General features: G+C 36.8%; 1 protein-coding gene across 1 annotated transcript in view; it reads left to right on the top strand.

The window, feature by feature from the left end:
* Positions 1–23315, top strand: part of MRPL22 (mitochondrial ribosomal protein L22) — a 49406-nt gene extending 26091 nt beyond the window's left edge. Inside the window, exons 4-7 of the mRNA XM_027841840.1 lie at positions 4826–4891; positions 7325–7402; positions 13994–14063; positions 23033–23315. Of these exons, the coding sequence (XP_027697641.1) occupies positions 4826–4891; positions 7325–7402; positions 13994–14063; positions 23033–23244 (426 nt within the window). The 3' untranslated portion in view covers positions 23245–23315. The remainder of the gene's footprint in view (positions 1–4825; positions 4892–7324; positions 7403–13993; positions 14064–23032) is intronic.
* Positions 23316–23893: the final 578 nt, after the last annotated feature.

Genomic DNA, 23893 nt, shown 5'->3' with positions numbered 1-23893 from the left:
CCCAGTATAATCCTCTGTCACCCCTTAATTTTATTCTTCAGATATCACCCCTTCATCTTCAGTTCACCCTGTGTCCTCTATTTATCTATCTATATATACATACATATAATTTTTTCCCTCCAAATACCCTAATACTGACAAAGGTCTCATGAGTTACAAATATCATCTTTCCATGCAGGAATATAAACAGTTCAACCATAATAAGTCCCTTATGATTTCTCTTTCCTGTTTACCTCTTCATGTTTCTCTTGAGTCTTGTATTTGAAAGTCAGATTTTCTATTCAGCTCTGGTCTTTTCAGCAAGAATGCTTGAAAGTCCTCTATTTCACTGAAGATCCATTTTTGCACCTCAAGGATTATACTCAGTTTTGCTGGGTTCCATTCTAATTTTTAAGGAATTATTTTCTTCAGTAAGCTTTTGGACTTCCTTTTCCATTTGGCCAATTCTGCTTTTTAAGGCATTCTTCTCCTCAATGGCTTTTTGGATCTCTTTTGCCATTTGGGTTAGTTTATTTTTTTAAGGTGTTATTTTCTTCAGTATTTTTTTGGGTCGCTTTTAGCAAGCTGTGGACTTGTTTTTCATGATTTTCTTGCCTCATTCTCATTTCTCTTCCCAATTTTTCCTCTACTTCACTTACTTGTTTCTCAGACTCCTTTTTGAGCTCTTCCATGGCCTAGGACTGATTCATATTTTTCCTGGAGGCTTTGGATGTAGGAGCTTTGACTTTGTTGTCTTTTTCTGGTTGCATGTTTTGATCTTCTTTGTCACTAAAGTAAGATTCTGTGTTCAGACTTTTTTGCGCTGTTTGCTCACGTTCCCAGCCAGTTACTTGACTTTTAAACTCTTTGTTAAGGTATACTTCCAGTATACATACTTCCAGTGTGGAGGGTTTACTGTCCCAAGCTTCGGGGGTTTTGTGTAGCTGTTTTCAGAGATACTTCTAGGGACCTGTAAGTTTTTAGTTCTTCCAAGGTGTTATGATCAAAGGCGAGATGTTCACTCCTTTCCTGGCCTATGTACTGGTCTGTGAGTGAACACAAGCACTCTTTTCTGCCTTGAAATTGTGGGGAGGCTTCTCTCTCTACTGCCACCACAAGCTCCACCTCGCCAGCACTACTTTTTGCCCCAGGACTGCAACTCAGATCCAGGCTTGGGCAAAGCAAGAGAATCCTGCCTCAGCACCAGCAAAGAGATCCCTGAAATCTCCCTTTGATCAGCTGCTTGATTCCCCTTCAGTCTATGGGCCAAGAGCTCCTGAAGCAGCTGCCGCCCTGGGGCTGTGCTGGGACTGGGGCTGGACTGAGCTCTTCTCTCACCGTGGTCCAAAAGACCTTTCCTATTGACCTTCTAAGTTGTATTTGGCGTTTGTGGGTTGGGAAGGCTGGAAACTGCCATAGCTGCCTTTGATTCAGTCCCCTGAGGCCTGCTCCAGGTTCACTGAGGCCTGGTCTTTGCCTGTGCAGCCCTCACTGAACCTGCACTCTTCTCCCAGGCGGCACAACAGACCTTTCCAATCAGCCACCCAGGTTGTCTTGGGCTGGGAATTTGTTTCACTCTGTCTTTTTGTGGGTTCTGCTCCTCTATAATTTGTTTAGAGCCATTTTTACAGGTATTTGGAGGGGTTTAGGGGAGAGCTCAAGCAAATCACTGCTTTTACTCTGCCATCTTGGCTCCGCCCCCAGTGATTTTTCTAAAGCATAGGTCTGACCATGTTACCCCTTGTACTCAATAAATTTCAATGGCTCTTTATTACCTCCAGGATCAAATACAAAATCCTGTGTTTTACATTCAAAGTCCTTCATAATTGAGGACCTACCCCCCTCCCAACTTTTCCAGTCTTCTTATACCTTACTCACCTCCATGTACTCTAAAGTCCAGTGACACTGTCCTCCTTGCTGACCACAAATAAGGCACTCCATCTTTCATCTTTTCATTTCTCTGGCTGCCCCCCATGCCTGGAATGCTCTCCCTTCTCATCTCAATCTGTCTTAACTAAAATCCCATCTTATAGTTTTATAGGAAGTTTTTCCCAACTTTTCTTAATTCTAGTGCTTCTTTTAATTATTTCCTATTTTTCCTATATATAGCTTGTTTTTATATATTTGTTTGCTTGTTGTCTCCCCCATTATATTGTGAGCTCCTTGAGGGCGGGGACTGTCTTTTGCCTCTTTTTGTATCCCAGGCACATAATAAGTGCTATATAAATGTTTAATTAATAAATGCTAATCGACTGACACTGATACATACATATACACACATATGTATATACACACTTGTGTGTACGTACACATCTACACATGTGTATGCTTATGTATACTAATATATGATATATGCATATTTTTCCCCTGGGGGGTTGGATTTGTGATTTCATTTGTGTGGGGAACATCCAATGTATAAACTCCCTCAACTGATGCAGACAGGCAACTCTTCTCTAACCTGAGGCAGCTAGGTGGTGCAGTGAGTAGTGCATTGGTCTTGTAGTGCATTGAGCTTGGAAGACTTGAATTAAAATCTGGCCTCAGACACTTACTAGCTGTATGACTCTGGGAAAGTCATTTAACCTCTCTTTGTCTGTTTCCTTATCTGTAAAATGGGAGTAATAATATAGCTACTTCCCAGTGTTGTGAGGATCAAATGAGATAATAATTGTAAAGGACTTGGCACAGTATCTGGCACATTAAGTGCTACAATAATGTTAGCTATTACCATTATTATTATTATTACCTGTAGTCTCAGTTGCCTGATGAACATTGAGTTAATGCTCATATTGCTAGAATCTGTCAGGGGCAAGATTTAACTTGTCTTCCAAACTCCATTGCTCATCCTCTATTCACTACCCCTCTTGATTATGTGTATTTATATACATAGACATACACAGTATGTATGTATACACATACAAATAGATCTATGTATGATTTCTCTGGGGATTCCTTCTATCAGTGTAGATCCCATCCTGTCCATGTGTGTCGTCTTATCCTGTGTGATTCTTGTCCATGTTCTTTAAATGTACTCTTGGAAATTTTCTCAAGTGCACGATTCTTTCCTGTGGCTCTTTTTATATCTTGTGAGGAACATTTCATCATTCAGACTATCTATCTGGTATCCTTTGCTCTTGCTACATAACCAGCCCAACTACTTTTCCCATTATATATTTCTTATGCTCCAAACTGTAGTGGTGTTCTAAGATGCAAAATCATGCAGTATCACCAGTAAACTGTCAGAAATGCGTTTGTAGTGTTTTTGGTGGATGGAGGATGGCGGCAGCAGCAGCAGCAGCTTGGTCTTGTTGAAGGATCTCCACAGTTTCCCAAGTGAAATACAGCCTGTTCTCTTCATCCTATTCAGCCTAGGACTCAAGTCACTGTCCATCTGCTTTATCTGTCCATGGCATATATACTCATGTACTCTATGGACTTGCTATCCAATCTTATGTCATAGTCTGGACAATAGGTTGTTGTTGTTTTTAACATTTAGTTTTCACACACATTTGTGTGTGTATATATGTTAATATGTATATGTTTACATTTGTTTAGACTTGTGAATTTATAAGTATAGGGAACTTCTGCTAAAGAAAATCCTCCCCCAGTACATATCAATACTTTCTCCACTATATTGATTTAGTGTCTGGAGTACTGAGAGGTCAGGTGAATTGTCAAGGGTCACACAACCACAGTGTATCAGAGACGGAACTTGAACTCTGAGGCCTTCCTTTATTTGCCGTGCCACTTTTTCTCTCTTATGTATTTTTTTCTTATGTTAAGAGTAAATTTAATTTTTTTAAAAAAGCTAATTCATTATTTTAGGGCAGCACTTTCAAAGACAGCAAGAGAAGCATTTTCACTATGCATATTCTTATTTTTAAACCTTATATGACTTTTTTCATACAACTGAATATTTATTACATCATAATTTGTTATAGTTACTGGACATTTTTAAATGTAAAAAGGATCAAGGAAAAAAGAGATAAAGAATTGTTGAAATGTTTGTACTATTGTGGAAGCACATTAAAAAAACCTTACTTTTTAGTTCAATTGAAATATTAAGGAATAATATCTGTCTGGTCTAAAATCCCTTTCTAGACTCTCTCCCTCCATCCCGCCCCCTTCCCCCCAAAAAAGGTGGGTAATAGGATAAAAAATCTTAATTAAGGAAATGAATTGAGTGGTAACCAAACACAGAATAAAGATAGTTAAACCAATCAACCAACAAATACATAAATAAACAGACAAAAAAATGAAAATAAGACAAAATGGATAAAGTAAATATTTAATAAGTAAATTTGTATTGTTAAGATCATTGTCTTCCTCACCCCTGAAGTGGTTGCGCTATTGACTCATCTAAGGGACATTTCTTCTTTCCCCTTTTCTTGAAGAGGGATATTTTCCTTAGAGAAGATATGTTCTCTATTCAGAAAGGATTTAATTGATCACAGGGAGAGGTCCAAAAGGGGATGGGATAGGGACTGCAGTTAGGAGACTTCTAAAACGTTATCCTAAAACTTTTTATTCTAACATATTATGATCCTTTCCTTGTTCTTATAAAATATTCCCTCACTTTATCTTGAGAGAGGGATATATCTGAGGGCATGATGGGGGCGGATATCTCTCTCTGAGGTAGAAATGACTTAGATATTAGATTAATATTAAATTAAATTAAAATGTTTTTGACAGATTTGTGTCTAAGACACAAAATACAGAATTAATATTCTTTTCATTTACACTGTTTCTTGTGGTGTCTTCTTCACTATGTAATTAGAACAGTAATAACTATACATGTTATTGTTATTTGGAAAAATTTACCAAAATTTAAAAAATCTTTTTACAGGAAATATACCACTGTCGCAGACAAATAAAATACAGCAAAGACAAGATGTGGTACTTAGCAAAACTGGTAAGATAAAAATGACTGACTAGAATGTGAAGTATTTAAGAAAAGAAGCAATGGATTTTAATACCTATGTTTTGAAAAGTTGCCTTTCTTAGAATAGACAAGATTGATTTTTAACAAAATCTAACCTAAGAAAATAGCTGGTTTTTGATGATGTTTATTTCTGTAAAACAGAAACAGAAAAACTAAAGGAATGAGGGTTTAATTCTATTCAGACAAGTTCAATGTAGCTAACTAAAAAATAATTATTTATTAAGTTCATGACTTTCCTTAATATTTAGAATTACATGTAATTTTTCTTCAGATAAACTAAGTCACAGATACTACACCAAAAATGACGAAATGTTTAAACTAAAGATCTGCAGAAACTATTTGGGGGTCCTGGTTAGGTAGCAAAGAGTCTGTCTTTTTTCTTTTTTTTTTTTTTTCAAGGCAGTTGGGGTTAAGTGACTTTCCCAGGGTCACACAGCTAGTAAAAGCCTGTCTTTTTTGTTTGTTTGTTTTTGCTAGGCAGTGGGGTTAAGTGACTTGCCCAAGGTCACACAGCTAGTAAGTAGCAGAGAGTCTTGAAAGCAGTTTTAGGAGACTTTGCTTCACAGCACGTCAATCTTCACAGAATTGATACTTCCTGATTTGTTGTCTGGGAAATGAGGATTATGTATAAGGGAGTCTGAAGGAAGACATATAGACAATTTCCCTTCTCTGTGAGAAGAGGAACTGACCTATTTCTTAATCCATAACATTTTTTGCAATTCCTTGACTGCTGTGTACACTATCTGCCATAGAGTCTGTGAATTTTGTTTTTGTTATTGTTGAGTTGTGTCTGACTCTTTGTGACCCCATTTGAGTTTTTTTGTTTTTTTTGTGTTTTTTTTTTTTTTGCAAAAAAAGTGGAGTGGTTTGTTATTTCTTTTTCCAGTTCATTTTACAGATGAGGAAACTGAGGCAAACAGAGTTAAGTGACTTGCCCAGAGTCACATAGCTAGTTTCTGAGGCCAGATTTGAACCCAGGAAGATGAATCTTCTTGACTCCAGGCTCAATCCACTGACTTTATGCACTGTACCGACTAGTTGCCTCAAATTTTGTTTTAGTATTTACTAAATAGGCATATCTTAACATTACTAGCAAAGTTTATACTTAAACTATATAAGTTAGAAGAATGATTTTGAACTAAGGATGCTTATGTTCCTTTGTTTACTTTTTTTCCTTGTATTTTTGGGGAATTTAATTGCTGCTTTTAGATGTTGTCAGCATTAAATAAGACTTTCACTTTTCATTCAGTAGTTCAATACATCAGACATTTATTACACACATACTATGTGCAAGACACAATGGTAAGAATTAATGATACAAAGATAGATATAAACACAAATTCTGTTCTCAAGAAGCCTCCATTTTCCTTTAGTTGGTGAATTACTGCTTGGAATTACCATTTAAAGAAGAACTGGGGGTCATCCATGCTTACTTCTCTCCTGGCTCTGCTCCTGACTGACTCTGGATTTTTCAGCCTTGCCATACCTCCCTCCTCCTCACTCTCATCTTTTAGCTCATTTTTCATGTTGTCTTCCCAGATTATAGAGGCTTTTAAAAGATCAGTTTATTTTTGATTCAGTAGGAAATGAGGACTCTTTGAAGGTCTTTAAATAAAGAAAATGATATGTTCATGGTATTATGTTAAAAGGATTATTTAGACAGCTTAATGAAGGATTAGAGAGGGGAGAAACTAGAGTTAGGCAGCCCAGGGAGGAGGTCCTTATAATAATCTAGATAAGAAGAAAAATTTTAAATTAAGATGACTTATTAAGTACTTATTATATACCAGACACTGTGTTGGATGCCGGGAGTATAATTAAAAGCAAAAAGAAAAACAATTCCTACCCTCAAGGAGCTTACATTCTATTGGAATAAGACAACATACAAAAGGAAGCTGAAAAGTTGGGGTTAGGAGAGAAGGTGGAAAAGGAGTGAACATAGCTACCTTGGGCACTTACCTTAAAATGGGGGTTCTGGGAGGAATTAGCCAGTCAGAGGAAGGGGCCACAGAGGTAGAGTGATCTTCCCCGGGTGAGAAGGCTTTTGACTCATGGTGGAGAAAGAAGTTCTGAGAGGTAGAAACAGAGGAAAAGCATGGCCAGCCTGGGCCTGTCTCCAAAATGGAGTACCCTGATCTACTTTTCAGCTTCCTTTCATGGGTTCATTGTTGCTGAAAGAATGAAGTGGGAGTGTTTTCTTTTATCTCTTCTTTGGGGCCATACTGGTTCTTTTCTGGAGATCATAGGCACAGAGTAGACACTTAATAAACATTTGTTGAGTGATTAATTGACTAGACTTCTGGTTAGTGATAGTTATTAGATTTTGGAAATTAATGATGGTGGAAGGGATGATTACCTTTTATAATTGTGCTTTTTGTTTTCTTTGCCACTTTATAATTCTAGATAAGAGGAATGTCCATTGACCAGGCCCTGGCCCAAATGGAATTTAGTGACAAGAAGGGGGCAAAAATAATCAAAGAGGTAAATTTGGTGGAGTTTTTTCCTTTTCATTTTTGTAACTCTAAATTCCAATGTTATTGAGTCCTAAGGTCCCTAAGTTCCTTGCTATAGATGCTTTAAGGAACACTGAATTGGTGTTGAGTTTGGTAGCTGTGGGAATTAAGAAGGCTTTTATGCTGTGTGTATTGTACATTTTTCTGTATATACCTTCTTTATGTTACATGTTGACTTTTATTTATGCCAATAATCATTAGAGGGAGCTAGAATCCTTGTATTCAATTGACATTCTATACAGGTACAGGTTTTATACATTCCTCAGTGATAAACTAGCATTTTTGATGGAAACTTATAGTTATAGGCCTTATTTTAATTCTGTTGAGTCATCCTTGGCATTCTAGTTCCTGTGAACTTGCCTCTAACCTTTGGATGACTGGAGCCAAACAGAGCAGGCTAGAGACAGGAAAGTCAGGAATCAAACAGAAGTTTAATTTCAAAGTGAGGGAAATGGTTTGCAAATAAAGACACATGTGCTGGGGCCTACCCCTACTGGGCAGTGTGGGGAGATCTTAACACTTATACCAATAGTTGTGCAGTGAGCTGTACCCCTGACAATCAGGGGTAACAGCAACAATGTGACAAGTTTGATTCATAGCAAGGCTTCATGACCAGAGCTTGTCCAAGCTTGTCCATTGCTTGTCTGAGCTCAGAGAACACTTGGTGCTGGTCAGAGCACAATAAGTACGTGATTTTGCCAGAGGGTGAGATCATCCAGAGGGTGAGTGCAAAGGATTGTTGTTATGCCAAGCTCAGGGCGCAGCTTGCTTGCTGGGCCTTAGCTCTGGAAGACGGGGTGTCTCCTAATATCTTGACATTTCCCTCTTTTGACCAAAGGGAGGAGGTCTGAAAGAGCCCCTACCCTTCTGGTCAATTAAGGAGAGGCAGGTATAAGCCAAGATGCCATGAAACGCTAGTTGGATCAGGACTGGCATTTTTATCTCCACGGGTCAGTTCCTTGAGGGGACCTATTGGGGCAGTGTGTCCCGGGTATCATTGCTAGCCACTGTTTTGCTTGCAAGCATAAAAGGCAGGGTGGGATGGGGCAGGAGGACTGTGCAAGAATGTAGAGGAAGAAGATGCCAGTACACACTTAAATCAGAGCCTTGGTGGTTTGGCACATGACAAAAGGGAAGAGGAGAAAAACACTAGGACCGTATACTCAGCCCTCAGTCTTGGAACGGCTTGGAACGGCTGCTTCTGAGTCCATGCTAGGTAAACCTTGAGATCCCTGGAGGGTCTGCTGTCCACTCAGGAGCAGGGGCTTTCTTCAGATGATCCAGGAGTCCACACCCTTAAGTTTGGCAGCTGTGGGAGTAGTCAGAGGGATGTAGTAGGGGCCCTTAGAAACAATGATTGATTGATCAGTATGGGGCCAGTTTTCAGATAAAACTCTTTGCATCAGTCTTTGGATCTGAGTTTCTGGTCAGCATAACATAGGTCCTCAGTTAAGAGTCTCTAAACAACACATGGAGATGATTCAGTTTCTCAACCACACAGGGCTAGGTTCACACAATGCAATAAAGCTTTTCATAAATTCATAATCATAATTACATTGTCAAGTCACATTAATGTCATGTTACAGATAAAATTACTTAGAGGAGTCACAGTGGACTAGTTTTGAGAAGGAAGATTAACATGTCATCAAGGTAACCAAGAAAACTTAAACAAACATCTTGAAACAAAAAACCAAAGCGATACAATAGTTATCACCAATATTAACTAAAATCAAATGTCCTTGTATTCTAGTGACCCATTCTTAATAACCATTTAACCTGAACATTTTGAGTCCTAGGTGTCTCATGTCGTCATCTAGTCCTTAGATATCTTTTCTTGGACAATAGGTTTTATTCTCAGGACACTTGTAAAAGAGGGCTCTGCTTCTCAGGTTCCAAATCTAGAGGTTCCTAGATAATTCTGACTTAGTATAATTTAGTATACTTAAATTTGGTTCTCCAATTTTGAAACTTCAGAGAATTTCTGTTTATATGCCATTTGCTGTCTATCCTTGTCTATATCCTATACCTGATATAAGAATCTTTTAAAAATTCATGAGGGCCCAACTATAAAATGAACTCTTCTGCCTTTTAAAATTATGAGACAGACACTTTAAAAATGGGAAAATAATTTCACTTTCCTTACTGTTATTAGCACAATATATGTGTAAAATCCTTAGTCTAGTTTTGAAAACTTATTACTAAAACATACTTAAAAGGCTGAATTTGCATGATAGGTAAATTTGGAATTTAATCATGCATTTATATATAGTTCTTACAGAAAACAGTCTAATCTTGTTGCTTTTTCAAAATTTACTATTCTATTTAATTAGAAAACTTTTGCATTACATCTCTGTCTTATTACTTTATCTAATCATTTACTCCCTGGGAGGATATCATCCAAATATTATAATTTGACCACAAATACAGGTTGAAATTGTAAGATGTTCATACTTGCATCCTGTTAGAGTAATTCAGAGATATTCCAGTATCAATCTGTTATTTCATAGATTTAGTATTGTACTTACAAAACTTCTTGGTTATAGAAATTTGCTATAAAAGGAAAAAGAGGGACATAGTTATAACAATGTCATATATCATAATAGGAGGAAAAGCTCCCTTAACTCTGTTTGATTCCAGGAATGATATCTGACAGCCAATCATGTAGTCACAGGTGGTAAAAGCAAGGCTCATGATTAAGCAGGGGGGGAAATTCCTTTTCAGAAAAGAAATAGCATAATGGGGAAATAGAGTCAGGAGGATCCTACCTTAGGCCTTGCCAAAGTCATCCCCAAAACTTTTCCCAGGCACCGATATCCACCTTTTGCAGTTCCCAGACTGCAGCACCTGCCATTTTCTACTGTTGGCTTCATGACAATTCAGACAACTATCCTTGTTATCAGAGCTTAAAACAATAGTAAATTACTGTCCCAGGAATTTTTACTTTAAATAACAAAATTTCACTAACCACAACTTGGGGCTTGATTATCTTTCCTGATGCTTCCCTAACAGTTAACATTTCAATTATCCTTTACTTGTAAATTAAAACTAACCATATTATGGGGCTTCAGACATACAGCAAATAACTTAGAGTTGACTCATCATTAATATGTTGAAGCTGCGTCTTTAAACCACACTATACACTTTCATAATAGCCAAGATGCTCAAATTAAATTTTATAACAAAATATACCTCATTAAATATTTGACAGTTTTCAGATATCTCTTTTTTTATCACATCCTTTCAAAAGCCCAATTCATGTGTAATAGCATCCAGATTAAAAAGTTGTTTTGTGTAACAGCATTTTTGTTACAACTTCTCTCAAATTTCACGATATATGAGAATTTAGAAATATAATAATAACATAAACAGTATCATGTATTTAAAACACGAAACAAAACTTCAGATTATATCAGTTCGGTTGATTGCATTTCCAAATCATTCTATATAAAAATCATTAATCTTATTACCTTTGGCATTTTAAACCCATTTTAGAATTAACAGGTATGGAACAATTATATTCAGTTAAAGAAATAATAATAATATAGTGCTTAGCATATGCCAGTCCCTGTGTTAAGCACTTTACAGTCATCATATTATTTTGAACTCACAACAACCCTGGGAGGTGGGTACCATTATTATTTTTCTCTTTCCAGATCAGGAAACTGTAGCAAACAGAGATAAGATAACTTGCTTAAGATTACACAGGTAATAAATTTCTGCAACTGGAACGTAATTCGTGTTTCCCTACATTTTTTCAGCATTTTTTCCAACACCTTTATTTGGGAACCTGATCTGAGATGATCAAGGACAGGTTAACAGAAGGTGGCTATAAGGTGAAAACCTTTTACCTTTTTTTTTTCCTTTTTTCACTCTGGGATTACTTCCAAACTAGCTGTCTTCCTTCATTGCCCTAGAACCATGAAGCTATCAACCTTCAAGGGAAAATGCCATCTACTTTTAACTTTCTAAAAATTTAATCCTTATTTTTCCTTAAAACAATTTCTATAGAATGGTACCTCAAAACTTACTAAGATATTTCAAAAGGGAGTGAGTTCCTGGAATTACCCCAAAGTCTCAAGAGTTCTCATCTACAATCTTAAAATGATTATTCTTCAAACTCCTTAATCTGCTAACATGTTTTTAGCAGTTCTACAAGCTTTGATTATCTGACTTTTTTCTTACTAAATTTCCTGCAGAAAACCAAAAGTGGGAATTAGTCCTACTTACTGGGACAACTGCTTCAAGTATGAAAGTTCATTAATCTTTCCCAGTGTTCTACACTGGGACATGTACACAGACATTTTACATTTTACAGAGACACAAACACAGACAAAATGACAAAACAGATACAAACAATTCTAACAAAGCACTCAATTACAATTCTGTTTTTAACTGGTTCAGCAGAGGCACACTGTTACCCAGGCATGCAGTTTAAAAACAGCAGAGGCATGCAGAGAGGCCAATTAAGAGGTGTGCAGTTTAAGAAAGGATATCCTTACCAGAGTGATCTGAGACGAACTGGGTCACCAGAGGGGCCCTAGAGTTTTCCTCATAAAGAATGGTGAGCTCAACCAAGGCAGAAATTTGGGATTGGAGCAGGGAGAAGGCTGATGGACTCACCAGACAAGGGTGGGGTTGGACCCTGAAGAAATCTTGGGTGGTGCCTAGTTTTACTTCTACTGGTGTTAGAGAGTCAGCTTGGCCTGGTTCTGTCTAATCCCACTTCTGACACCAATTAATGTCAACTAGAGTGACCTGGCCTCCAACTTGTGGATGGCCAGAGCTGAGCAGAGCAGATTAGAGAGAGGAGAGTCAGAAATCAAACAGAAGTTTAATTTCAAAGTGAGGGAAATGGCTTTCAAGTAAGGCACATGTGCTGGGGACCCAACCCTAGTGGGGGCACCTGAGGCAGTGTGGAGAGATCTCAATACTTTATACCAGTGGTTGTACAGTGAGCTGTAGTCCTGACAATGAGGGGTAATAGCAACAATGTGACAAGTTTGATTCATAGTAGGACTTCATGACCAGAACTTGTCCTAGCTTGTCTGGTGCTTGTCTGAGCTCAGAGAACACTTGGTGCTGGTTAAAGAAATACAATAAAATACAATAATTATGTGCTTTTGCCAAGCTCAGGGCACAGCTTGCTTGCTGGACCTTAGCTCTGGAAAACAGGATGTCTTCTAATATCTTGACAGAAGCAAAGTACTCTTCTGAGTATTGCCCTTTGCCATCTGGAGACATCAGGTTGCAGCATTAAGTTCTACTTCTGTAATTGGTTTTCACCTAGAATTAGTTCTCATTCTTTTGATTTTGCATCAGTTTTGCTTTGAGACAGTTGTTAACCAGGTACATTCTCTTAAAAAGTCACTTAAAAATCATTTGTCTTCTATACTCATTTATTCAATAAAAATTTTATTAAGTGTTTATTGTGTGTAGCATATTGTACTAGGTCTTGAGGGAGATATTAAGATTAAAAAAAAAGATAATTCCTACCCTCATAGAGCATACATCTAGATTGAATACCTACTATCTTTGCCAAGGAGTAACAAGATACTGTATCATTAAAAAAAATTTCTTTTATTGATATCTTTTGTTTTCACATTACCAGAATTTCTCCCATTATCCCCCTCACCCTCCTTCCAAAGAGCCATCCCATATAACACATAGTATTTTTCTAAATAAATAAAATGGAAAAAGGATGAGAAAAAAAAACCAGCAAAACTGATCAATATATCAAAAAAGTGCAAGTATATACTTGTGTCCCATTCATGGGCCTCCTATCTCTGTAAAGGAGTGAGGTAGGAGTATCTTCTCAGATCTTCTTGGGGCCATGTTGGTTCTTTGTAATTTCGCAACATTCACTTTGGATTGTTTTGTGGTGGTTCTCTCTATTTGCTTTGTTGTTGTCATTGTGTATATTGTTTTCTTGACTTTGCTTATTTTACTCTGCATCGGATCATGAAGTAGATGTGTGTTTAAAAGGAGCAAAAGATCATGCCATGTAACACATGACTACATTTGACCTACTTTGTAATTTTTGTTCTGCAGAAAGTTCTCAGTTCAAAATATCTCTGGAGTTCTTATTTAGTTTTTGACTTTTAAGAAAAAAGTTCTTAAATATAATTTTTGAGAACTGCTGCTAATGGCTTCTTTGGATGCAGAGTTTAAACGGAGAATGTCAAATAATTTAAAACTATTATTTAGCTTTTTGTCTTAAGCTGTGGAGCTAAACTTTCTGGTAAGTCCCTAACTTACAGACATAATGTTTAGTACCCTAGAGTCCTGCTTACAATTGCTGCTTTTGCTTTATAGATTGCCTTTTCCAATGAAAACTTAAGCAGTATAGCTAATATTCCTTATATTTGAAAATCTTGTCTAAAGAAGGAAAATTCCTTCCACCCCTCCTTCTGTTATTATTTCAGATACTCTTTCTAAAACTGACTGTTTTGTGGATGTACCTAATTAGTGGTCTTATTATGGAGATAATAAGAAGCAAGAAACTACATTCTGTTTTAACTATGGGTCACTGGTATTACCTCTTTTCTTTTCTTTGTTATAGGTTCTCTTGGAAGCACAAGACATGGCAGTAAAAGACCACAACGTAGAGTACAGATCCAATTTATACATAGGTAAAGGATTTGATATTTTTAGTACTGAAAAATGGATTCCATTAGTGATCCCAAGTGCCTTTTCTAAGAAGATTCTTGCATGTCTGGCAACTTAAGACTGAGTGTAGTCTCTGAAAATTGTAGTTAATGGTTAATCTTAGACGGATGCCAATGTTAGCCAGGTACAAATGTTAATAACTAGAGTACGTAATTCTTCTGTGTTCTTTTAACGACTGAGGTAACGTAGGCCATGAAACCTATAGCCAATAATTATGATAAATAATTAGCACTGGTCTGGTATTTCAGTTAGATTAGCTGCTTATAGTTTTTAAATTTTCCCTTTTTATTATTATGCACTTGACAAATATCAAGAAACATGAATGTTTTCCCATATGAAGAACAGAAAAAGAGGACTGCATATGAAACCATTAATCTCCACTATGTACACTGGAGATTTTGGGGGAGGGTATTTTCCCCATTTAATATACTATTTTCTTTTTTTCAAAAAATTTTATTTATTCTTAGTTTTTAACATTCACTTCCATAAGATTTTGAGTTCTAAATTTTTTACCCCTTCTCTCTCCTCTCCCTTCCTCAAGACGGCGTACAATCTGACATAGACTATACATAGACATTCATATTAAATATAATATACTATTTTCAAACCCTATTCTTCATGTTGTATTAGGTGACTTGTCCTTCCAAACTTTCTTCTACTCTCTTTGTATTTATCAAGTGATTGATTGATGCTTTTTTCTTCATTTCTTCTTCTTTTTGCTATCACTATCACTCCCCATTCACTTTCCCCTTCCGTTCACTCTAATAAAAGCCTTTTTTTTTTTAACAAATAAGCATGGTCAAAAAAAAAATTCTGCATGTTGGCCATGTCCAAAAATACATATTTCTTTCTTTACCTCTAGTCCATCACTTCTCTGTTAAGAGGTGGCAAGCATGAATAATTTTAGGTCTCCTGGAGTTATGATTGGTCATTACCTTGATCATAGTCCTTATGTCTTTTCCAGTTGTTTCAGTTGTATAAATTTTCTCCTGGTTTTGCTCATTTCATTCTTTGTCAGTATATAGAAGACCTCCCAGGTTTCTATGAATTCATCTCTTGTCAGTTATTACAGCACAATGGTATTGCTTTACATTTATATACTATAATTTGTTCAGTTATAACCTAGTTGATGGGCCCCCACTTTTTTTTCTAGTTCTTTGCTACAACAAAAATTGGTGCTATATTTTTGTGCGTAGGAGTTCTTTTCCTCTTTCTGATCTCTTGGAGTACATAATGATAAAATAATAACTATACAGTACATTAAGGCTTGCAAAATACTCTACATATTGTCTTGTTTGATTTTCACAACAACTTGGGAGGTAGGTGCTATTGTTATCTCCATTTTACAGATGAGAAAACTGAGGCTGAGAGGTTAGGTGACTTGCCCAGAATCACACAACCTGAGTCTCTGAGGCAGGATTTGAACTCAGATCTTCCTGACTCCAGGTCCAGCACTCTTATCTGCTGTACTACCTAGATGCCTGGTAGTGGTAGCACTTGAAGGATAAGCCCAATTTAGTTGTTCTGCTTCTTTTCAAAACAGGCATTTTTAACCTTTTTTATGTCATGGACCTCTTAGGCAGTCTGGTGAGGCTTACAGATTCTTCAGAATAATATTTTTCAGTGCATAAAGTGAAATGCATAGTATTACAAAGAAAACCAATTCTATTGAAATACAGTTTATTGAAATATTTTAAAAAACAATTATTGCAAGTTTAAAGAAAAAAAAACAAATGTTAGTGATCAGTCCTATCATCAGTGAGTTTAGTTAATTGTAGTGCATCATCCTAGACCTTAGATATAGGTAAAGACACTGTAGGCCTCTATTTATGCATTAAGGACCAACATTCTAAACATTAAGTGACTCAGAAGCCACCCCTACCCCCTCAGAGGAAATGTTTTATACTCTTTGAGGACTAGGTGGAAAAATGGAGACCCTGCTGATTTTTTTTTTTGAGTCTAATTTCTACAGGATAGAGGAGCATTGCTGAGCCAGTAACCCAGAGCTTAGGGTTTTATCAGTATTTCATGATACCGTCCTCCCTAGCTGGTCTTGCATAGGGCATTTGCAGAAAGCAGGGAAGCATGAACTTAGGACAAGTAGTACATGTCTTCTCTGTCTGCCCCCAGGCAGAGGCTGGGGGAAAACTGATTCCTGAGAAAGCAGAACATTAACAAAAAAGCAGAACTCAAGACAGTAAGTACTTGTCCGTCACAGAGAAGGTAAATAGAAACCATATAGGATTTAGGCCTCCAAACTGATTCTCAGGTCATTAATATAACTACTGTCCACCATAATATAATTTAAAGGATACTTAAAACATAAGGGGTGATTTTAAAATAATTTGTTTTCAGACCAAGTTTCAGTAGTAAAGGTTCTTTTTAATTTTTAATTATAATCCTTTCAGTTAGAAGCATCAACTTTAATAATGCCCATAACTATGTGAGTAAAATCTGTTAGATTTTAAGTATTAATATGACTTGGAACGAGCAAATGACAACACATTTGTATTTCTCTCAAATCATGACACTTCAGCTGAGAAATATATATTGATCTGTGGAAGACATAGAGATAAAAGAAAGCAGCAAAGTATCTGTTCATGGCATTTACTTAATGTCTAGTAGAGGAGATAAACCATGTGCATAAATAAATATAATACAGGTTATAATGTGAAAATGTAGTAAGAAACCTAGATGTTTCCAAAACTGAAGTCATCTTCTCTCTTAGACCTGACCTTTTGCTTGATTCCTCTATTTCTGTTAATGGAACCCACTATCCCACAGGTTATCTGAGCTGAAAACCAGCTTTCCTCTTTTTCACCCTTCATCCACATCAATTGTTATCTTGATTCTACCTTCATATCTTATGTGTCCCCTCTTTCCTTTTCTCACTGCAGTAACTCTAATATCAGTCATTACTGCATCTGCCTAGACTATTGTAATAGCCTCCTAACTGTCCTCTTTGACTTCAGTCTGTTTTTGTAATCCATCCTTGACAGAATTGTCAAAATAATCCTCCCTAATGCACAGGCCTCAACATGATAAATGTTGATTGATTAGTCTGACCTCAAAGACTTTCTACAGTCTAGTTCTTTATATGTTCTTCTTCCTCATCTAGTTCTCTATGTTCTAGGCAAACTAGACCACCAGTTATTTCTCCTGATCTTGTCTTTCATCCTTTTGCTTATGCAGTTTAAAATGGTATTTACTTCCTCAAATTTTCCTGAGGCAAAAGGTAGGGACTGTCATTTTTCATTGTGTCTCTAGAGCCTTTTATATACTAGTTATTTGATAAATGTTTCTTGAATAAGAGACAAAGTTCTAAATTTAGAGGAGGAACTTAGGAACAGAGACATTTTTATGAAGAAGGTGGAATTCAAACAGTATCTTGAAGGATGAGTAGGAATTGTACAGGTATAGGTAGAGGGTAGGAAGTGGTAAGGAATGATATTCCAGGTGGAGGAAACAGCATGTACAAAAGCATAGAGGGGGGAAACCCACTGGGTATGTTTAGCATGTAAGTTGTTTAGTTTGCCTAGAATTTATGGTATAGAGAAGCAGCATGGCATAGTGGATAGAGCACAGGACATGAAGTCAAGAAGATTTGAGTTCGTATCTTGCCTGAGACACTTGCTAGCTGTGTGACACTGGCCAAGCAGTTAATCTCTGTGTCCCTCAATTTCTTCATCTGTAAAGTGAGGGGGTTGCATTCAGTGACCTGTAAGGTCCTTTCCAGCTCTAAAAATATGATCCTATGATCCTCTGTATGGTAAGAGAAATAGTGAGAGATAAAATTGGAAAGGTGAATTGACTTCAAGTTGTGAAGGGTCTTAAATTCAAGGCATAATATTTCAGACTTTATTTGATAGATCAAGGGGATCAGTGGAAGATTTTTGAGCTAGGGTGCGTTATGTGATAAGAGCTATATTTTAATAACAGGACTTTGGTAGCAGCATGTAGGGTGGATTGATGAGGGGATACACTGAAGGCAGGAGGCTGTGATGAGAGGTCAGATATTTAGGCATCATCTTTGATTTTGTATTCTTGATGGATATCAAATGAAATAATGTAAGTGAAAGTGCTTTGAAAGCCATAAAGTGCTTATATAATTGTAAGGGATGTTTTGCAGCAAGCTCTTTCCCTCTAAGGAGTCCAACATTTATTACAAAGCTTCCCTGGGCCTCTCCCTACTATTCTTAGGTAAAGTAGTTGAAGCTGTTGTTTTCCCCTAACTTCAGCAGCAATTACTACTGACCTCAGCAGTTTTGTAATCAAACAGAGATGTTGATGCCTAAGCAAAAAATTCGCAATCTGCCAAGGCTATATTATACTGTAAGAAGACTTTTTATTGAAAAGTAGTTGAGCTTCAGAAAAAATTTAAAAGTATGCCCCTCTCTACATGAAAATAGACTGAACCCTGTGAGGAAATTATTTAGAAGCTTTTTTAGAACTTTTCTGAAATAGAGTGAAAAAATAATCTAAAATTCCATTTATTTGTCTCAGTACCTCTTTCCTAAAGGAACTGTTTATTCTGGGTGAAATGAAATCTGATTCCTGCTAACCTGGAATTGATAGAGGTAACTACACCTACTTCTGGAATTCAATTAAATTGTGACTTTCCATCGAAACATCTTATTTTAAATCTAGTTCCCGTATTACTAATTATATTCTGGCACATGCACAGGGAAATCAAAATGGCAACTCAGATGACTACAGGGCCATGGTAGTTAATCATAAGCAGTTTCCTATAGGAACAGCATGAATAAATAATGTTAGGGAATGCCCAGAAACTCAGCAGGAGATGAGGTGATGAGGAGCAAGAAAATTTTCTTAAACCTCCTTAGTGACCTTTCTTGCTTTATGACTCTGAATACAAAACCAGATTGAAATAATTTTATTCAGTTCCATAGGAAGATGTGTTTCTTACCTGGTGGTAATTGAATTCTAATGAAAATCAAGGTGATCATAAATTCCTGTAAATAGTGAGCTTATTATAAACAGAATGACCCAACCTAATTTTTATATCTCAGGTGAGGGAAGAAGGTCAAATAGGCTTATAAAGCAGTAGTGTATTTACCTGGACCTCTGAAAGGAACAGTCGGCAATTCCGTAGCTTTCTTGGCCATATTTAACCCCCAAGCAGCTTGGGAGAAGTACTTCATTCTAGGTTATCAAGGCAGATTGCATTGAATTCATGTATGGAGTGGAAAGAGCCCAGGATTTAGAGTCAGGAGATCTCAGTTCCACTAGGTACTAGCCATGGGACCTTAAGAAAAGTATTAAGCCTATTGGAGACTCTGCCTCTTCATCTACCAAATGAAATAACAATACTTACACCACCTGCTTTACAGAATTGTCTTGAGAATCAAATGAGATAATGAATGTAAAGTACTTTGAAAACCTTAAAGTGCTATCTGAATTAAGCTATTATTATTATGCTTCAGTTTTTGAGGCCTTTTATTTGCTGAATGATTGATTGGCTGTCTGATTTCACCAAGAATGGAACTGAGACTAACCCAGGGCAGATGGTATTATTTACTAAGACACTTACCTTGTAGGACTATTTTATCCCTTATGCTTTTCATATATAATATATATTCAGATATATTATTCAGATATTCATATATAATGTCCATGAGCAAATTACTTAGCCTTCCTGATCCTCAGTTTCATCAGAATGAGGTGATTGGACATGATGGCTTCTAAAGTCCCTTCCAATTCTGGATTTGTGATACTATGAAAAAGAATTTTTTTATGACTATAGTTGTAGAAGACCAGCTATTTTTTTTTATTATTTTTTATATTTTTTTCTGCCATTTTGTCCCAGCAGCAACTATTTCAGGCTCTTGTTACAAGCAAGGGTAAAGAGATTTTTCTAGTGCGGTGGTTTTTGGTAGCATATGTTCTCATTATAACCTAATTTCTTCAGATGGCTGTCATCAGTCTGAAACTGCTATTTGGTGTTGCATGACCACAGACTTAGAAAGTTCATTTCTCTTCTAAACTTATAATGATGACCAAGGGCTTTGGGAATAGCTCATAACAAGTGTACAAGGACGAATCAAATGTCACGTCTTAATGATTTATGGCATCAGAAATGATGAGTTTTGTGGTGATTAACTTTGTGAGCTAATCTTTGTGGCAGAAAGTGATGAAGAAAGTGAGCTACTATGGTAAAAATGTTAAGAAAAGTTTGTATTTGAAATTCTGGTTATTGTGATTTTTAAGATCCACATTAATGATCTAAAGGATCTAAAGGTCCTCACTTTTTTGAGGGATCTTAACTCTTATTTATACATTGTCTGTAAGGTATCTAGTGAATGCCTAACACAGAGCTAGGCTGTGGTGAAATATGACATATAGTTGAGAAAAGATATATGACATGTATGTGACAAAAGAAATATGATGTGTTACCTACCTTCAAGGAATTTATAATCTACTTGGAGAGATAAGACATCACAAAACAACATAACATATGATTGTGTGCCAGATTGAGTAATGCAGAGCAGGATTGTAGGAGTTCACCCATGTGGGTTGGAGAGGTTGGAGTAGGCTTGAGTGCAGGAACTAGACTTTGTAGGACAAGTAAGATTTGGATGGACTGTCAGGAAGGACTGGCTAGGGGGACAACATAAGCGAAGGTGGAAGTGAGCTTTTTTTTTCATTGCTAGAAACAATGAAAAGCAACTAGTTTGCTTGGAGTATAGAATTCATGTTGTATTTGGTGTTGGAAAAGATTGGGGACTAGATCATAGAGGGCTTTGAATATCAAACTTGGTAATTTGACTTTAATCCTTGAGACCCAGAAGAGTATTGAAGGTTTTTGAGCAGGGTCACTGTATTAGGAAGATTAATCTGGCCCTAATATTCAGGATTGATGGGTGAGACACTGGAGGTGGATAGAACAGTTATGAAGATATTATAAAAGTTCATGACTCTTTTAGATCTCTAGTGTATAATCTTATTTTTCTTATGTGCCAAATAACACGTTTAGTACTTTGAAATAACTTCCTTTTGAAAGAATTAGGCCTATTTTGTTATAAGGAAATGATTGTTAAAGTGTCACATAGTTATAGATGATGTTTCATGACTTTGGGGTAAAATGTAAGTCATTAGATTACTGCTTCTGAGCTTTCACTACTTGTGCGCGTGCGCACACACACACACACACACACACACACACACTCTCCTGAATTTGGTATTCTGAGGAAGTGAAAGGGAAATGGTGAACATATTCCCCAGTAACAGCCCTCCCCCCCAAAACAAAACAAAACTAAAATCCTCCCATCTTGTTTTGACAAGTAGTTCAGCCATTTAGTTTGAAGCCGGACAAGGATTTAAATAATGCTTTCTTAGCAGTAGTGTACTTATCCATCATTTGTTTCAGGTGAGTTCAGAAGTTAGTTAGAATATGACTTCTGGGTGGGAAAAAAGCCACCATTTTTGTAAGTATTGTGCAAATTCTGACATTGGATTCCCAGGTTGCACTTGAGCCCAGTATTCCCATGATGCTGTGTTTTGTAAAGATCTGTGTAATGTAGTTTTCTTTCCAAAACCTTTAAATGAATTTTCAAAGAGCCAGTAAGAAATTTGATGTTAGGAGGAGATTGAACAGATCTGCAGGGCAGAACTCCTTCATTATTATACTCAGACCCTTCCTTAGCTCTCTGTTTTGCCAAGTAGAGATTCTGCTGCCAAAAACTTTCTCACAAGGTAGTTGTGGTTAGGGAGATGTCTAAAGAATACTTTGAGAGAATCTCCTCTCCCTTCTACCATATGCTAAATACGCATAAAGTTTAATTGTATTGCAATAAGAACATGAGAGTGATAAATATTGATATGAATTGAATTGGTTAAAATTCCTTAATTAAAGAGTAGACTTTATGATTTTAAAGGAAAAGGGCAAACTGAGTTGAGAAAATTTTACTTTTGAAAAAGAAATGATAGAGTATATTAGCTTGGAAAAGGAATTAAGAGGAGGACAGTATTTTGGGTGACTGGATTTCTTCAGTAAATTGAACTAATGGAATTAAATTATACACTATTTGAAAGATTCATGCATTTGACAATTCTGAACAGTATGCAGCATGGTGTGTAGGCAGCATTGTGGTATAGTGGGACATAGTAGGTACCTAAAAAATGTTTATTGAATCAGAAAGAGTACCATACTAGGCATGAGTCAGGAGACCTGGGTTATAATAATCTCAGTTAGTCTCCTTGTCAAATCATTATGGCCCTCAGTTTTCCCATCTATTAATATTAAATGAGTTGTTTCAACTGAATATCTCTTAAGATATCTCCTTCAGCTCTAACATCCTCTTTTCTAATTTAGGGTATTGTGCAAATATATGTTAATACAAGTGAGTGTTCATTCATAGTAGCATTCATGAACATACCCTGCAATGAATGACCAATCAGCCTTCAGTTCTTTTAGATCTGGTTGTTGCTGAGTCAACAATCATTTGTTAAATGCTTACTATGTGCCAGGCACTTTGCTAAGTGCTGAGGATACAAACACAGGCAAAAGCAATGGAGATTGATTGCACAGATCATGCTTTAGAGAAGGTTGTGTGGAGTACAGCAAGGGACAAGAAAGGGTGACTCAGCAGAATATTTGAATGATTTCTTGTTACAAGTGCATACGTCTTCAATACTAAAAAAAAATAAAATCTTCATGGCATGTTGGTATTTGGTTTGTGCTAGGTTAAGTCAGTTAGATTATGAGTGAAGGTTCATATAATCTGGAGGAGAATTGCCCCCATCATGGGGCAGATTTTCAAATCTTGCCACAGGCACACAGATGCTTTGTCTCAGCTCTGACTTTCTGTTAAGTATTCCTTTTCTAGTCAAGCTGAGATAAAGACACAGAATGCCATGCTGCTGCTGGGTAGCATCTTCTAAAGTTGACTCTTTTTCTCTTTTTCCTGTTTAGCTGAATCCACCTCTGGACGAGGTCAGTGCTTGAAACGCATTCGCTACCATGGCCGAGGTTTCCATGGCATTATGGAGAAGGTTTATTGCCATTACTTTGTGAAATTGGTGGAAGGACCCCCTCCTCCTCCTGAGCAGCCAAAGACGAGCTATGCCCATGCCAAGGAGTATGTTCAGGAGCTTCGGAATAGGACCATCATTCATTCACTGTGATGAATTCAAACCCCACTGTGTATATTTTCCTCCTTTTTTTCAAAAACATAAATAAAAAAAACAAAGACAAATGTTTTTGTGGTTTTGTCATTGGCTTTTGCAGTACTGTGTATCCATCCCGAGGGAAGCTGCTTGTTTTATATTAATATTCATGAGACCGTGCCCATCATACAAGCCTCTGGGCATATTTGTATGTGTCTGCAAATTAGAAGGGAAGATCACCTTTCAACTCTACAGAGAGGAGATTATTGGAAAAGCTTTCTCAGGTATACTTCAAAGGGAGTGTTAACTTTCTAGTTGTCCTGCAGGTGGCAGTTTTGAGACTGAGAACTGCAGACCAGTCTTAGAGTCTGAGAGTAAGTCTGCCCTTGCTTGACTCAGTTCTCCCATCTCTGTCTGAAGGTGAATGTATCTGCATTTTGATCTCTTGCACCATTTTAGGGAGTGGTGTGAAGTGATGTTGCTTCTGGCACTATAGCTACAGAGCAGTGAGTAAAGCACTAATGTATTTTAACTTCTCAGCTTAATATCCAATATGAGGGAATATCTTAGGTTTCTATATTGTCTTTAAAGCACAGAAGAAGTTGGAATCCATGAGAATAACTTTTATTCTGACAACATTTTTTTGGTAGAAGAGGACAGTTGACCA

The sequence above is a fragment of the Vombatus ursinus genome, unplaced genomic scaffold (genome assembly GCF_900497805.2).
Source record: "Vombatus ursinus unplaced genomic scaffold, bare-nosed wombat genome assembly UNPS02014863.1, whole genome shotgun sequence".
NCBI classification, from domain to species: Eukaryota; Metazoa; Chordata; class Mammalia; order Diprotodontia; family Vombatidae; genus Vombatus; species Vombatus ursinus.
This window is presented reverse-complemented; position numbering and strand designations above follow the sequence as displayed.